General features: G+C 42.7%; 1 protein-coding gene across 2 annotated transcripts in view; it reads left to right on the top strand.

Moving 5' to 3' along the window:
- SORBS3 (sorbin and SH3 domain containing 3) overlaps nucleotides 1-15,552 on the top strand; it is a 37,488-nt gene extending 21,936 nt beyond the window's left edge. Inside the window, exons 17-21 of one of the 2 annotated variants that reach the window (XM_069075695.1) lie at nucleotides 3,113-3,238; nucleotides 4,211-4,576; nucleotides 5,786-5,889; nucleotides 6,777-6,883; nucleotides 15,357-15,552. In XM_069075695.1, the coding sequence (XP_068931796.1) occupies nucleotides 3,113-3,238; nucleotides 4,211-4,576; nucleotides 5,786-5,889; nucleotides 6,777-6,883; nucleotides 15,357-15,418 (765 nt within the window). In that variant the 3' untranslated portion in view covers nucleotides 15,419-15,552. The remainder of the gene's footprint in view (nucleotides 1-3,112; nucleotides 3,239-4,210; nucleotides 4,577-5,785; nucleotides 5,890-6,776; nucleotides 6,884-15,356) is intronic. The other variant, XM_069075696.1, reaches the window with a different exon arrangement.
- Nucleotides 15,553-17,885: the final 2,333 nt, after the last annotated feature.

The following is a 17,885-nucleotide window of genomic DNA, read 5'->3' as shown; positions in this document are numbered from 1 at the left end:
GGTTCTTATATTGTCCTGATTTGTATTACTGGGGGTCCTGCCTCTGATATTCTCTGTGTTTTGAGTGCTGTGTTCTTCAAGGGACTCTGGAACAGCTTGACATTATAGATACTTAGTAAATGTTTTGGGTTGTTGTTGATCACCTGTTAAAATGGAATTTTAATCCTGTATTTTAATTAAATTTTTTATTCCTCATTTTAATCCTAATCCTCTTTTGGATTAGAAATTCAGTTCAACTGAGTAAACATTTATTAAGTACTTAAAACTGTATGGAAAATTGTGCTCAGTGCATAGGGTATAAAGATGAAAATGAAACAACTTGTCCTCAAGAAGCTTCCATTCTAGGGGCGGCCTGGTGGCTCAGAGAGTAAGAGCACTGGCTCCTGGTCGAAATAACTGGCCGTGTAACCTTGGGCAAGTTACTTAACCCCGATTGCTTAAAAAAAAAAATTAAAAAAAAGAAGCTTCCATTCTACTTCTGGGTAGGAGTTATCATATATACACTATATAATACATACAATGAACCCTGAAGGTCTTCCCCTCCCAGTTTGATTTTTTTTTTATTAAAGGGGTCATCCCTTAACCCACTTCTTAAACAGACCTATTCACTGAATGGGTATTGCCTCATTCCAAGTAAGAACTGGGAAAGACCTCAGCTTAAAAAGGCCAAGGTCTCCCATTGCATCCTGGGCCATCTCCAGGCGCCCTGATCTTTATCTGGCCACTGGACCCTGATGACTCAGGAGGAGAAAGTGAGCCTGGTGACTTTGCACAGCTCTCTTTCCCTCAAATCAAAGTCAATTGCCTGTCACGACATCACATCCTTGATGTCCTGGTCTTCTCCAGAAGAAGGACAAACCACAAACCACACAGGAGGGCAGGCAGGGGGGAGTGGGGAGAGAGGGAACACTAACAATTACAGGGATCAGGAAAGACCTTAGGTAGGAGGTGTTATCTGAGTTGAACCTTGAAGGAAGCTAAGGATTCTAAGAAATGAAATTGAGGAGAGAGAACTTTCCAGGCATTGGGGACAGAAGTATACTGTCAATGTATAAGGAATAGCTAAGAGTTAGGCTCTAACATAGCATTCACAATAGAAAATAAATGCACTTTAAGTCCCTATCAGTCTCATGTACTACATGATTTATGTCCCTCCTTCCTGGAAAGGAATGAGTTTTATTGTATTCATAGAGACCTTGAAAATTGGAGCACCTGAGGGAATGAGAAGGGAGGGGACTGGGAAAGATGAACTACCTAAGTAAAGATTTTGCCTAAGGCTGGCTGCTTCTAGTTGAATGAAAACTCTTAATTCTGGACTCAAGGGCCTTCCACCCATCTGCTCTCTTACTCCTCTACCCCAACCCAGACAAATAACATACTTACACTCCTTCCCACTCCTACTCTTCCCCTCCAGTCTCCCCTTTGGCCTTCTACACTGCAATTCAAGTCTCATTCCAGGGACACAGCCTGTCCCACCCATACCCACCTTGTTCCCACTTCCAGATCTTTGCACATACCTTTCTCCACCTGGAATGCACATACCTTCTCTTCCAAATAACTTTTTAAGACTTAGTATTTGCTGATCGTGTCTCTTACCCATTTGTCACTGTCTGTGAAATTTAGGCTTTCTAAATGAGCATTTTTTTTGTCTTTGTTCTTTCCTTCCCGTTCGTTCATTTTTTAAAAAATGCCTTTTGCCTGAGAAACTCATCGTACTTTGCTTGCAATTAAGTAAGTTAGTATCACATTCTGAGACAAGATTGAAGTGAAAAGAATACTAGATTTGAAATTGGAGAACCTGTGTCCTAAACCCTGTGTGACCATGGGCAAATTGACCAATCCCTCTAAGCCTCATTTTCTTAATTTTCAAAATGAGGGGATGTGGGTAGATGATTCTTCTCATGCTGTATCCCTGATCTGTTAGTTCTTGTTTTAAGGGCTGACTCAGGGGTATGCTCGTAAATGTTTAACCACCAGCTAGGGGTGAGATGGAGAATGTTTGTAGTACACACTTAAGTTTAATTTGCACTATTAATATTTTCTCCATCAATTACTTAGACATTCAACAAAACAATAAATCAAACTCCAATTTGTATCAATTTCTGAGGTGTAAATAATACTCAAAATTTAACTGTCACTTTTCGAGAGCTTCTAGGAACTGGCTCCAAACCACCATATTGTCTTCATCCAAGAGATGCTAGATTTAAAGTCAGGAAGGGCTGGGTTTGAATAATATTTCAATTAGATGCTAGCTGTTGTATCCTGACCAAGTCACAACTCTGATCAGCTTTAGTTTCTTCATTTGTAAAAGGGGGTTTATGCCTATATCACAGGATTTTGTGGGGATCAAATGAGATGATTCATATGAAATACTTTATGACTTTATTGTACAAAGTAAATGATCTTATGAAGTATAGCTTCTTTTTAAAAATAGTTAATTTATTTTTAGTTTTCAACATTCACTTCCATAAGTTTTCAATTTTCTCTCCTTTCCTCTCCTCCCCAAGATGGCATGCAATCCAATATAGGCTCTACATATAAATTCCTATTAAAGATATTTTCACATTAGTCATGGATAGAATTAGAATGAATGGGAATAATCATGAAAAAGAAAAAAAGAAAATAGTCTGTTTCGATCTGCATTCAAATGCCATATTTCTTTTTCTGAATATGGATGGCATTTTCCATCATCAGTCTTTTTGAATTGTTTTAGGTCCTTGCATTGCTGAGAAGGGCTGTCTATCAAAGTCAGTCATCACACTAAAGGGTAACTTCTTGCTATGACTCCCCAAGTACATATTCAATAAATGTTGTTTAGTTGTTTTTGATAGTGAACTACTCTTTGTGACCCCTTTTGAGGGTTTTCTTGGTACTGGAGTAGTTTGCCATTTCCTTCTTCAGCTTATTTTACAGATGAGGAAATTGAGGTAAACAGGGTGAAGTGACTTGCTGAGGGTCACACATCTAGTAAGTATCAAAGGCTGGATTTGAACTCAGGTCTTCCTGACTCCAGGCTCTGCACTCTATCCACTGGGCCACCTAGCTGCCTTATACAATGGATGACTGATCCAGGAGCCTTTGACCCTTCCTTCTTCCCTTTTATCTCTTCCAGGTGCTGCCCCCAAATGAGATCCCAAAGCCCATCAAACCCCCAACCTACCAGGTCCTGGAATATGGAGAGGCTGTGGCCCAATACAACTTCAAGGGGGACCTGGAGGTGGAGCTATCCTTCCGAAAGGTGAGTGAGCAAGAGGGAGAAGGGGTGAGGGGCAGGGGAAGTTTTAGCTGAATATCAGAATTGGGGAAAGAAGGGGAGAAAAATAATAGTCAAATGACCCTCCAGATAATTGGAACTTTTCCTTCCCTGACTTATTTGGATAAAATATTTTCCTTGCTTATTGTGACTGGCTTCAGAACCACATTTCCCATGAGTTGTAAGTGCCTGGAGGGCAGGAACTATAGATCATTCTGGATCAATTTTTATAGTGTAAGATGTGACCATAAACAACAAATATCATTTTCTATTTGGGCAAAGGGGAGGTTAGAGGAAGCAGGAGGATTGAAGGAGGCCAGTAGAGGAGGGGGAGAAAAGAGAATAGAACAGTAAGAAAGGGATTTGAAAATTGAGGGGAGGAAAGAGGAAGGAAAAAGGAAGAAGAAAGGCAAAAAGGGTTCTAAAGAAGCTCTAAGTCCCTTTCCTTTGGCTCTCCACTTTAAATAATCAACATGTGTTGAGAATTTACTGTGAGGTAGACTTTAGGGAGAAGACAAAGGGCTGTAAGTTTCTAAATGTATGGGTTTTTTTTTTTTTAGTTTCTTTTCTCTTCTTTCTCTCTCTCTCTCTCTTTTTTGGAGGCAATTGGGATTAAGTGACTTGTGGAGCATTACACAGCTAACCCAGGTCCTCCAGACTCCAGAGCTGGTGCCCTATCCACTAAGCCACCAAGGCTGCCTCTAATCAGTTTCTTTTAAAATAAAAAAAGTTTATCCATAACAAACTCACATAATCTGGTTGGATAGATTAAACTAAGGTGAAAAGCTAACAATTTGGACTAGGATTTCAGAAGGAACTCCAGAAGGGGGAATGGCCTCAGGTAGGAAAGGGGTGGAATGTTTAGGGTATGATTAGTGTATCTGCCTATGCTGGAGAGGTGGAGTCATGAAGGGAAGATGTGGTTGGGAGCTGTTTTCTTCCTCCTCTTTCCTGCAGGGTGAGCGCATCTGCCTGATAAGGAAGGTGGATGAAAACTGGTACGAGGGTCGAATCTCGGGGACTGGACGACAGGGCATCTTCCCTGCCAACTATGTCCAAGTCTCCAAAGAGCCCAGGCTCAAGGTCTGTGAAGATGGCCCTCCCCCCACCCACCTGAACCTGCCTGGCTCCCAAGTCCCTGGGTCTCCTCGCCTGGGCACCTCTCGCCTAGCAAAGCCATCTGGTTCCCCCTCTGTACCCCAAAGCACAGCTGACACCACCGACTGGGGAGACCGAACCTCTCCCTATCGCACTGGTTTCCCCTTTCGTTCCAGCACCCAGGAACCTTCCCCACGAACCTCTCCGTCCAGACCTCAGAACCAGGTGACTCCCAACTTCTCATCAAGAGAAAAATGCATCCTAAGTCAGTGAAAGATCCCCTCTTTATACATAAGAAACCTGCTTCTTCCTCTATTTCTGTAGATGGTAAGGGAAAATGGGGCAGTTATTCCAGGCAGAACACTGAATGCAAAATAACCCAGTGGAGTGGGAGACACCTTTGAGCAGAGCAGTGAAAACCAGTCTGTGTCTGAATGTGGTCCCCAAAGGATACGAGACCTTTTGGCAAATTGAAATCTTTTTGTGGGGGTACTTATGGTGGCTCTTAAGCACTCAGGGTCCCTACCATCCACAAATACCATATTATCTTAGCCTTGTGCACTATATTTATATTGAGCTGCATTTCAATTAAGATTTTCTGGTCCTTTTATGTCATACCATATTTACATATGAATAAACAGGCATTTTAATTATTCTAAATATAGCAAAACCTACAAACAGGAATGGGATAACTTGGGGCCTTGTATCTGGCCCCACCTTCCTTTGTTTGCCCTTAGTCTATGGTAGAACCTGACCCAGAAGAAGGAGAAATCACTGTAGGCAGTAGTCAGGAAATACCAACTATTAGGGAGCCTTGGTCCTAGGACTTGGGTCCTATTTGTGGATCCTAGGTGGTACAGTGGTTAGAGTGCTGAGCCTGGAGTCAGAAAGACTCCTCTTCATAAATTCAAATCTGACCTCAAACACTTACTAGCTGTGTGACCCTGGGCAAGTCACTTAACCCTGTTTGCCTCAGTCTCCTCATCTGTAAAATGAACTGGAGAAGGAAATGGCAGACCACTCCAGTACCTTAGCCACAAAAACCCCAAATAGGGTCATGAAGAATCATACATAATTGAATTGACTGAATAACAACAAAACAACTAAACTCATTCCTTTTCATGTCTAGAGCAGCCTGGGAATCAGTGGATAGAATGGGATGCCAGTTATTTCATGATTTCCTAAAAATTCAAGCATTTCAGATATTCATACCTCAGTGACCCATATGTAAAAAAGGAATAATAAAACTCTACATACTAATGAAGTTGTAGTTTAAATAATGTAAGCCAATATATGAAAATGTGTTGAAAAGGATTTAAGATGCAATTATTATTCTCTTTATCCTGTCATATCCTTTGAAAGTTTGAGCCTTGTTTACCTGCGCTACGTATATGCTTCAAAATAACTCATGCTTTTCTCATTATTTGCCTTTAGGGTCTTGGTGCCTCCAGGACATTACCACCCCACCACTGGGGTCCCAGCCCTCACCACGATCCTCCTTCTTCCTCTTCTGGATCCTCTAATATTCACTGGACCCCGTGAGTATGAGTTGAGGAACAGTCAGATGGGGATGGGAGATGTTATAGGGAATGTGGCCCGATGGGTAAAGACTTTCGTAATCAGGGCCACTAAGGAAATTGAATACAGTCCAATTCAACAAGTAAACCCAGCCCTATGGGTTGGGAGATGTGGAACACAATAGAAGTATATGAGGTCATCTCTGTTCTTTCAGGAATATTGTGATCCAGATCTGGGGTTAGCAAACTATGGCCTCTGGGCCAAATTCAACAGCCAAAAACTGTAAAAGCCATTCTTAGCTGACAGTCTGGACAAAGACAGGTGAAAGGCCACATTTGGTCCATGGGCCATGGTTTGTCAATCCCTGATCTAGATGGAAACTTGAAAAGACAGATGAACAGATGTGCTTTATTCATATGAATTTATTATTAACATTATTGCTATTGGTTGTTGATAATATAAGAGATTCCTGGTTCTTCTCTATATAAATCACATTTCTTCTCTGGGTCTTAGTTTATCTATAAAATTAGAGATTGGTTGAATGATCTCTAAAGTCCCTTCCAACTCTGAACATCTGTGATTCTGTACTTGTCTTGAAATGATTGACATAAATTCCCAAGAAAGGAAAGAGATAGGGGTCAGTGTGTCTCGGGGGCACAGAAGAAGGCTTTCTGGAAGAGATGAGGCTTGAAGGATGGGTTGGGTTTGGAAGGGAAGGAACAGTGCAGTGGGAGAACAGATTCTCTGAGTTTTCTGTGAAGGAGATTGTATAGAGATTAAAAAAAAAAATTTCTTAGTGATGGTGATACAGGGGATGGTTTGGGCTAAAGACCTACCTGATTTGGAATGGGCTGGGCAGGGGAGAGGTGAAGATGCTTGTGGTAACCACAGCATTCTCCTCCCCTAGGTACCGGGCAGTATATCGCTATTGGCCCCAGAATGAAGATGAGCTGGAGCTTCGGGAAGGAGACCAGGTGGACGTCATGCAGCAGTGTGACGATGGCTGGTTTGTGGGTATGATGAGCCCTGGGAATTGGGGAGGACTCTTGTTCCTTTGTGGACATTTTGAATTGAGGAGTCCACTTGGCATTCATTTAGAAATGTCTAACAACCAGTTAGTGATGTGGGATTGGAGCTCAGGAGAGCTTAGAGCTGAATCTATGGGATTGGGATTCATTTGCACAGAAATAATCATTGAATCTATAGGAATGAATAAGATCACCAAGAGAGGAGGTGTCAAAAAAGAAGAAAAGGGGATCCAGCACAGAGCCTTTAATAACGCCCAGAGTTAGGGAGTGAGACATGGATGAAAAATCTAATTTGACAGAAAGAGTAGAGGGAGAGTCAAGAGAGAAGAGTGTCACAAAAACCTGGGGAGGAGACAGTATCCAGGAAGAAGTAGCATCAAACAGAGCCAGCACTTGGGGGTGAGCCTGGCAAGGCTGGGACCAGCCTTCATTTGTATCATCTGCTGTCAACACTCAGGCACCAAGGCCATTTACTATAAGGCAGGTGACAGAAAAGGCCTTGCAGTTCTCTAGCTTCTTTCTTTTTTTTTAATTTTCATTTCTAAATTCTTTCCCTCCCCTGCTCATTGAGAAAGCAAGAAATATGATGTTCGTGATATGTGGCATTTTTCTAAGCATTCTTTTCATGTCATTGAAACACCCTTTAGCTAGGTAGAGGAAACTGAGGCACAAAGCTTACTCATTCACTTCCGCCTCTTGGAGCTACTAAGGAATTGGTCCCTACACAAGAGCTTATATTCTAAAGCACACTGACTGACTGTGGGACTCAGGGCAGATCAGGGCAGATCCTCAGGGCTCCAGGAAGCTGTCTTTAGAACTAGACACAGTTCAGTCTGGATTAGTCCAGGCAGTAACCTTATCGGGGTCAACCTTTTCTGATGAAAGCAGTTGTCTGCTCCCTCATCCCCAAAGTGGGTATCATATTAGTAGCACTTACCTCGAAGGCTTGTTATGTATTTACAATGCTTTGTAAATTTTAGCAGAGTTATTGTTATTTATTAATTAATAAGTAAAGTTAAATGAATATCAATTGAATTAATATTGATTTAATTCATAATCATGTCTTACTTGTTATTGTTATTTATTTATTGTGTGACCCTGGGCAGGTCCCAACATTTCTGAGATTTAGTTTCCTCACCTGTAAAATGGGAATAATAGCATTTATCTTACAGGGTTCAGAGGATTAAACAAGAACACACACACACACACTCTTACTTTAGGAACGTTAACTTGCTACATAAATGTTGGTCTTTGTTATGATTAGTAATTGTTGTTGTTATATGCTATGCTGACTTTCCATGGAAAACATTTTTTTCTAATTATTTTTTTTTCTTTTTGGAGGGGAAAGGCAGGGCAATTGGGGTTAAGTGACTTGCCCAAGGTCACACAGCTAGTAAGTGTTAGGTGAGGCTGGATTTGAACTCAGGTCCTTCTGACTCCAGGGCCAGTGCTCTATTCACTGTACCATCTAGCCACCCCACCATGGAAAACATTTAGTGTTTAATCCATTAACAAGTATTGGGTACCTCCTGTGCCTAACCCTGGACTTGGCACAGAGTAGGTTTTAGAGAAGAATAAAATACAGTCACTAACCTTAAGAATCTCACATTCTGGCTGAGGAAATATGACTCCCTTGGCTGGCATATAAAAAACATTTTGTCAATACCTATTGATTGATTAATATCACTAAAGGGAGACCACATATAAACAGATAGGCACTTACAAGATAATTTGATGAAGACAATACTAACAATTAAAGGGAAAAGAAAAGACTTCCTATAGGAGATTGTCAATCTGAACCTTGAAGGAAAGTAGGGATTCTGGGAGGTAGAAGTCAAAGTGAAACTATATTCCAGGTATGGGGGGATGGCTTTGCAAAGGCTTAGAGGTGAAATCAAAGAGACAAATCAGCCACTTCAGCTGGAACACAAAGTGTGAAGAGAAATGCTATGTCAATCTTGGAAGGATATGCTTAAGCTAGATTGTTAAAGGCTTTAAATGCCAAGCTGAAGAGTTCGTTTTTCATTCAAGAAGTAATAGGGAGCCACTGAAGAATCTTGAGGAGGAGAATGACATGGTCAGATTTGTGCTTTAGGAAGGTTATGTTGGCAGCTATGTGTAGGATGACTTGAAAAGGGAACCTGGACAAAAAAATAAAAAATTAAAATTAAAAGGGGCAACTAAGTGGCACAGTGAATAGAGCACTGGCCCTGGAATCGAGGACCTGAGTTCAAATCCGGCCTCAGACACTTGACACGCTTACTAGCCCTGTGACTTTGGGCAAGTCACTTAACCCCAATTGCCCTCCAAAAAGCGAAAAAAAAAGAAAGAAAAGGGAAACTGGAAACTGAGAGTGTTATCAGGAGACTCTTATAGTTGTCTAGTGAGAAGCAATGAAAGTCTGAACATAATGAAGGGAAAGGAGACGTGAAATATATTGTTGAGGTGAATTGGCCAGTCTTGGGAATGGATTGAATGTGGGGAATGGGGAAGAGGGAAGAATCAAGAATAACTCTTGAGGCTGTGAACCTGACTAGGATAGTGATGTCCTCAAAAGACAGAAGTTCTGATGAAGAGTAGGGTTTAGAGGTGCAAGTAAGTTCCTTTGTGGACATTTTAAATTGAGGAGTTCACTTGGCATTCAGTTGGAGATGTCTAACAACTAATTAGTGATGTGGGACTGGAGCTCAGGAGAGCTTAGAGCTGAATCTATGGGATTGGGATTCATTTGCACAGAAATGATCATTGAATCTATAGGAATGAATAAGATCACCAAGAGAGGAGGTGTCAAAAAAGAAGAAAAGGGGATCCAGCACAGAGCCTTTAATAACGCCCAGAGTTAGGGAGTGAGACAAGGATGAAAATCTAATTTGACAGAGAAAGAGTAGAGGGAGAGTCAAGAGAGAAGAGTGTCACAAAAACCTGGGGAGGAGACAGTATCCAGGAAGAAGTAGCATCAAACAGTGCCAAATAATGCAGAAAAGACACGGAGGAAAAGCTACTGAATCTAGACATTAAGAGAACAGTCTTGGTGAGAATTGTTTCATTGAATTATGAGATTAGAAGTCACATTTGTAAGGGCTTGAGAACTGAGTAGAAGTGAATCAGAAGAGGCGACCAATGTAAAAGTATTTTTAGGAGTTTAATTGTGAAAGGAAGAAGAGCTATAGGGTGATAGCTTGAGGGGATGGCGTGGCCCCATGAAGGTTTTTTGGTAAAGATTTGGATGCATTTGTAGGTAGAAGCAAAGAAGCCATTTAATTTGGAGAGATTGAAAAATAAAAGAGGCAAAGAAATGGTTGAAGGGGAAAAGTGCTGGAGGAGATGAGAGGAGATGATATTAAGGTCATAAGTGGAGGGATTGTCTTTATTGAGAAGAAAGGCCACTGGGGCAGTTAGGTGGCACAGTGGATAGAGCACTGGCCCTAGAGTCAGGAGGACCTGAGTTCAAATCCAGCCTTAGACATCTACTAGCTGTGTGACTGTGGGCAAATTATTTAACCTCATCATTCCCACTACCCCCCCCAAAAAAAAGGCCACCTCTTTGTCAGAGACAAGGAGGTGAGTATGGCAAGTGATGTTAAGAAGTTCTGAGGTTGAGAATTGGGAAGATAGGGACTTTCAGAATAGATGACCTATATTTTCTTGGTAAAATAAGACCTTTTGCTGAAAAGGAAGGGAGACAGGTTGGAGTAGAACTGTGGTGTCAAACTCAAATAGGAGCAGATGCTTGCTCCCTTTATATTGACTTAAACCCACAAATTAAAGTTATCTATGTTGTATGTTTATTTTGTTAAATGTTTCCCAATCACCTTTGAATCTGGTTCTGGAAGAGTTGGCTTGCTGTGAGTTTGACACCTCTGAAGAAAGCTTGAAAAGGTTTGGAGCAGCTGCTATTGGAATTTGATAGCAAATCAATTAAAGAAAAATACAAAGATTGTCAGACCAGTGAGAATCTAGTTAAGATAAGATTACGTTTATCTGCAACAGTTTGCAAAGCACAGTTGTTTGTCTTCCTTCATTAATGTTCAGCAACAGGTGAGTTAGGAATGATGGAGATATCTTATGGTGGTAACCCAAGGTTTGGGTTTGGCCAAGTATGAGCAGTGATTGTACCAAGGGAGAAGAGATTTGAGAGAAGATATCGAACTGATTAGCTAGCTATAAGATCAAGGTAATGAATGGGGATATCTGAGGCCAGAGAAGGGGTGATGGCCCTGGAGAGAGAAAATAACTGGAGGGCCTAGTGAAGAGTGAGGGGAAGAGAGAGATGGGAAGGTTGAGATTGTGGATCATGGAGTCAGAACACTTGTAGTGTTTTCAAGGATATGACCAGCCCTGTCTGACTGGGGCGGGATGAAGCAGGATCATGGGAGTGAAGGAGACTGATTTTGAGGGCACATCCATGTGAACATCGAAATCCTCAAGTATAAGGACAGGGATCATGTTTCGGGGAAGACTGAGCCAGATGCTGAGCTCCTGGACAAAAGGGGAGGACAAGCCACAACTGGATAGCGTGATATTGGCAGAGGTGGTGAACTTCAAAGGAGAATTGTACTGGTGAATGTTAACAGTCGTTTGCAGTTTGCACAACACACTTACAAGTTTAATCTGCTTCATTACTATTTTCTCCATCATTTTCTGAAGTTTAGACAATGAGCAAAACAGTAAATCAAGCCTGATTTGTAGGTTTGAAGATATCTGAGGTATAAATTCTCAAACCAAAATTTTAATAATTGACTGGCTCTAACACACTCCTTTTCCTGAGTGATGATAGTAGGTCCGAGTGGTAATAGTAATACCAGGTCTGATGGATGTGCTGAAGAGCAAAGGGTACGTGTGCCTTCTCCTTTTCCTGGCCCAGTGTGTAAAGGGCGGGAGAGAAGGTGCACCCCACTCCTAAAGGGTGGCCAGGCTCAGGGTGGGAAGGGCTGGAGTGGACAGAGGGAGAGCCAGGTTTTCATGAGTGTAAGAAGATGGGAGATGGGTCATGTGAGAGGAAGAGGGCCTGATGGTAAGAGAAGGAAGACTAGATTAGGGACTTGTGAGGGGTAAGGCTGAGGTTGGATGGTATTGAGAGAGCAGGGAGTGATGCTGAAAAAAGGTGGATTTTCACCTAGGCAATTCTAAACTCCTTAATAATAACTCTAATAATGAGGGCAGCTAGGTGGCGCAGTGAATAGAGCACCAGCCCTGGAGTCAGGAGGACCTGAGTTCAAATATGGCCTCAGAAACTTAACACTTACTAGCCATGTGACCTTGGGCAAGTCACTTACCCTAATTGCCCTGCCTCTCTCCTCCAAAAAAAGCAAAAAACCCCCAAAACCTGAACCCAATAATAAAAGTTAACATTTACGTGGTTTGTTAAGGTTTATAAGGCCTTTACATATACTATAAAATTTACTTATGAATTTAATTTTAACATTTAATAACATTATTTTGAAATATTAAATATATTTAATATTTATACATTTACATTGTTGTTGGTTAGTCATTTTCAGTTGTGCCCAACTCCTTGTGACCTCTTTTGGAGTTTTCTTGGCAAAGTTCCTAGAGTGGTTTGCCATTTTCTTCTCTAGCTCATTTTACAGATGAGAAAACTGAGGCCAACAGGGTTAAGTGACTTGCCCAAGGTTATACAGCTAGTAAGTATCTGAGACTGAATTTGAATTCAGGTTGTCTTGACTTCAGGCCTGGCCCTCTATCTACCTAATTCTGTGCATAGGCACATACACATCTGTCTATGTGTATATATGTGTGTGTATGTGTATAATGCATATATACAAATATTTATGTATAGATTCTATAGCTTTCTTTTTAAAAGATTAATGCTTTTATTTTTACATCAGATTCATTACCATATATATGGATCTAGCTATCTCTCTGCATCCCTCTCCCCCCGTCACCCTGTAAGGCTTCTCTTGTAATAAAGAAAGAAAAGGTTAAGAAAAACTAATTGATGTAGAGATCTTGTTTTATAGCTTTCTGGACCCATGGCACTCTTCCTTTCATGGGATCATAGATAGAGTTGGAAGGGATCTTAAGAAGCTGTTAAGACAGCCTTCCTTGTTTTACAGATGAGACCATGAGGCCCCGCAGAGGCAGTCACAGAGTTAGTGATTATCTGAGGCCGCCTTTGAGTCCTGACTCTGGGGGTCAGGGCTCTATCTGTTACTCTACTGCCTTTTACTGTTCCGTGTTGCAGCCAATGAAGGGAGGGAGGCGACTGAATATCCTTCCTAAAATTCAGTGCTGAGTGCGCAGCGCTGTAGACAATACTTTAGATAGCCGTCTGGCCTGGGCAGAGTACAGGGCTGGCTCCCACTTCCCTTACTGGAAGCTATGCCACTTCAGATGACCCTGACTTTCTTGGCTGCCACATCCAATTGTTTGCTCCTGTGGTGCTTGTGGTACTCTAAAACCTGCAGATCTTTTAAAGAATATGTGTGTGTATGTATACATTTGTATATGTGTGTAGATACATATATATGTACATTGTTAGCTTGAGAGAGCTTGTACACACACATATGTGTATGAGTATGTGAGAGAGAAAGAGACAGAGAGAGAACACTATAGAATGTCTAGAGGTCAGAAGTCAGGATGGTCCATGACTTGTGGGGATGAGTTAAAGAAACTGGGGGATTTTTAGCTGGAGAAGAGAGAATTCAACAAGACTGTGGTGGCTGTCTTCAAGTTTTTAAGACCTGGAAGGAAGATTAGAATTATTCTCATTGACTGTAGAGTGCATAACTAAAAGGAATGGATAGAAGCTGGATAGATAGATAGATAGATAGATAGATAGATAGATAGACAGACAGACAGATGATTGATTGATAGACAGATGATAGATTGATAGATGATAAATTGATAGATTATAGATGTTAGATAGACAGATGATAGATTGATAGATAATAGACAGATGATAGATTGATAGGTATACATAGACAGATGATTGATAGATGATAGATAGATGATAGATTGATAGGTAGATAGATGATTGATAGAGAGACAGACAAATGAATTTAGGCTTGATGTCAGGAAAAACTCCTACATCCATAGTTATCCACCTATGGAATGGGCTACTTGGTAAGATAATGGGTTCATCTTCTTGGGAGGTCTTCAGGTTGAGCGTTCATTAGGTATATTTCAGAAAGGATATGCTTTCAGGTGATTGCCGAATTCTGTGATTCTGATCATGTTTGTTAGTCTATATCCTCCCTCAAAGGAAGATGTCTACCTCTGACTCGAGCTGCTTTCCCACCTGCAAAGTGATTTGATTTGGCAGTGTGAGACCCAAACCTTCGGGAGAGTGTGTGAGACTGGATGCTTTGAAGTAGACTTAACACCTAGAATTATAGAATATGAAAGCTATAAATAATCTCTGAGGTCATTTAGTTCACCCCTTTGGCAAATGTCAGATGTCAAATGGCAAAGTTAGAATCAGAACTCTGATCTCTAATCTTGAGTGCCCCCCACCCCCTTCAAAGCTCTTTGCTCTAAACTACCTGCCTCTCTAGGTGATGCATAAGGACTTTGTATGAGGAAGGGATGGGTGGGGTTATTCAAAATCCCCAGGACTACGTCTCTTTTCATTCCCTTTGACACCTTTGCATTGCACATATAATCTTATTCTGAATAAACACTTGTTTGTTCAGGTGTGTATTGATACTTAAGGACCTTTTTCCGAGCTAGGGATGGGTGGGGTTATTCCCTGAGGACCACATCTCTTTGCATCATTCCCTTTGACACCTTTGCATTGCATATATAATCTTATTCTGCATAAACACTAGTTGGTTCAGATATGTGTTAATGGGTGGAGGAGTGTGGATTAAAGAAGAGAGGACCTCGCTTCAGATGTTATCTCTGATACTTATTGTGAAACTTCAAGGAGGGTTCTTGACCTTTCTGGGCTTCAGTGACTCATTGATAGAATAAGGGAGTTGAACGGGAGGGTCTCTAAGGTCCCCCTCCCAGTTAGCTGGAAATGCTGTGAGTCATCTGGAGTCCTGTGATTGCTTCCGGCCCTTCTAAGTTTCTGCCACCAGGGGGTAGGAGTTAGAGGCTAGAAAGCATCCTCCACCTCCAGGCTGCTGGGACAGAAGTAGAGTAATTTTTCTGCTCACTGTTAGCATGAGGGGGCTTGAGATTTGTTTGGTGTGTGTTTGTTTTCCCCCTAGCATCTTCTCCACCCCCATAACCTTTTTAAAAAGATAAAATTATATTGATAATTTTGTTTCCACATTCCTCCTATTTCCCTGTATTTATCCTGTAAATACCCTGTAAATATCCACATTTCCTCGACTCGGAGAGCCACTCCTCATAACAAAGAATTTTAAACCAAAACAAAAGCAGCTCAGCAAAACCAACATATCAAAAATGCCTGATGCTAGTGTTCTACACAAGTAGTCGCCATCACTCCCCCCTTCCCATGTTTCATATTTCCATTTCTTCCCTTGCAGGTGTCTCCCGGAGGACCCAGAAATTCGGAACATTCCCAGGAAACTATGTGGCCCCTGTGTGAGTGGGCACTTTGGCATCCTGGAGCAAGATCAGAGCTCTGCCTTATGAAGGCCCAGCCTGGGGGATGGGGAGAAGGGATGGGGGTGGGAGGTGCTGCATTTAGGGCACTGATGGCAAGGGGTCTCTCTGTAACCTCCCCTTCCTCAGCTAACCCCCACTGCCCACCGACAGCTGCTTTGTTGTGGTGTCTCTCTAAGACTGAGGGAGGATGGGGGTTGGGGTAAGGGGGAGGGGCATCTGCAGGATGCCACAGCTTCTTCGAGGCCCCATCCTGTGTCAGACATAACCACCAGCCCTCTGCCTCCTCTTCCCACCCTCCCTGCCTTAGGAGACCTGGAATAACTCTGCACTCAGACTCACAGACATTCCTCTAACAGCCCCCTTCCTTCACTGTATAGCTCTTCTCTACCAAGGACTAGTTCCCAGCTTTATTGAGAGCAGACATCTTCTCTTTCTCTCTCCCCCTCCCCCCTCCATCATCTCCATGAAGTGGCATGTCCTGTAACAAGGACCAACTTCTTAACTTAATGGGGACCAAATGCTTCCGCCTGGAAGAGCTTTCTTCCCCCAATCCCATCTTGCCTTCCACTTCACATGCCTTCTCTGGAGCCCTCCTCTCCCTTTCTTTGCTAGCTGAGCTGGGAAAAGGGGGAGGTGGGGAGGAAGTGGTGAGAGACTGTCTTCCCGCTCTCCTTCTCAGAGCTCCCAGTAGGGACTGAGCCTTTAAAGCCAGCATCCCCATCCCTAGTCCTGGGAGACTCTGGCTGCACATTCTCCCACCTCGGACACCCTTGTTCTCTACTTGGAAAGATTGTACAATAAACCTGGACACACCTCTCTTGACTCTGAGGCTTTTTTGTTGGGGCTGGTCATTGGTTCTTTTCTGTAAGAGAGGAGGAGATTCCCTGCCATGAACTTTAGCCTTGCTATGGAACTGCCGTGAGGCTTATTTCCACAGCTACCGCCCCCTCCTGTCTTCAGGGAATGAGGCAGTTTGAGAGGAATAGTGCAAAGATAACTTCCAAGTGTGACTGGGGAACTTGGAGAGGAGAGTAATGACTGAAGAGGAGCCAGAGATTATGGAAAGGGCAGGGAAGGTGCCCTCCTGGATTCTGGGGCAGTCACAGACTCGACTAAATGAGATGACATTACTAATTACTCTGCTGGTAATGTGTGTGTGTGTGTGTGAGAGAGTGAGTGAGAGAGAGAGACAGAGAGAGAGAGTTGTAGAGAGATTGGCCAAGAGTCATGGCAGGGTTGGAAGGTAGCCCAGCCCATGCCTCGATGTAGCACATCTGCCATTTGTATCTCTGTCCCCTCGGTATCCAGCCAGGGACCTTCCCGTGCCCCTGTGATAGCAGAGAAGGGCTGCTCAGGAAGGAGTTTTTTTTTTTTTTTTATGGGGCTCGGGGTGGGTTCGTCTATCACAGCTTTCAGGTGCCTTTATAGCCTTATCCCCTTTGTAGCAGGCCAGGCCTGACTCAGGCCAATCTGGTACATCAGGTTCAAGAGCAGAACAGAGTGAGACAGGAACTTTGGATCTGAGATTAGAAGAAAATGAAAAAAGAATTGAGTTAGTTATAGGTAGGGAGGGATACTGAGATCAGAGAAAAAGATTTTTTAAAAACATTTTAAAGTTTTGAGTTGCAAATTTTATCCCTCCCACCCTGTCCTCTCTCCCTTCCCCTCCCCTCCCCTCCCCTTCTCCTCCTCCCCTTCCCTTCCTTCCCTCCTTCCCCTCTCCTCCCCTCCCCTCTCCTCTCCTCTCCTTCCCTCCTCTCCCCTCCCCCCCCCCCCCCTCCTCTCCTCCCCTCCCCTTCCCTCCACTACTCCCTTCTCTCCTCTCCTTTCCTCCCCTCCCTTTCCCCTTCCCCTCCCCTCATCTCTCCTCTCTTCTCTCCCTGAGACAGTAAGCAATATAGGTTATACATGTGCAATTATGTAAAACATGTCAGGGAAAATATTTTAATTGCAGCTATGACATTGATTCAGCACAAATGCCAGGTTTGGCTATGATGATCCATGGGTCATTAGCCAAAGGGAGGAGTCAAATGACTATGCCTGCTCTGGTTTTTGTACTTATGGCACCAGGAAACCACTTCAACTGCCCAAGCCTTTAATGCCCTGAGCCAATTAAGTCTCTGGGACAGTTTCTATACCTTTTAAGTGAAAACTAGCCCAACCTGCTTGGGGCTGGACCTTAGGATCTTGGTCCCACCACACCCTCCCTGAAGCTAAATCTCAAAGGTTTTATAGAGCTGTCAGTACCCTTTGGGATCCCCAGGCTTCAGGTGGGTTGGGAGGAGCAGTATTTAATCTGAAAGTGAATGAGTCAGGTGGTGCCCATTTGGGCCTGGACAAATTTGGGATGGCTTTGAATTTCAGAAATGAGTACTGGGACCCAACATCTTGGTAGGAATCGTGTGTGTGTGTGTGTGTGTGTGTGTGTGTGTGTGTGTGTGTGTGTG

Source organism: Petaurus breviceps, unplaced genomic scaffold (genome assembly GCF_028583685.1).
Source record: "Petaurus breviceps papuanus isolate PSGF00001 unplaced genomic scaffold, PetGlider_PUasm1.0 90919, whole genome shotgun sequence".
NCBI classification, from domain to species: domain Eukaryota; kingdom Metazoa; phylum Chordata; class Mammalia; order Diprotodontia; family Petauridae; genus Petaurus; species Petaurus breviceps.
The sequence above is the reverse complement of the archived record's forward strand: the minus strand, read 5'-3'. Positions and strand labels throughout refer to the sequence as shown.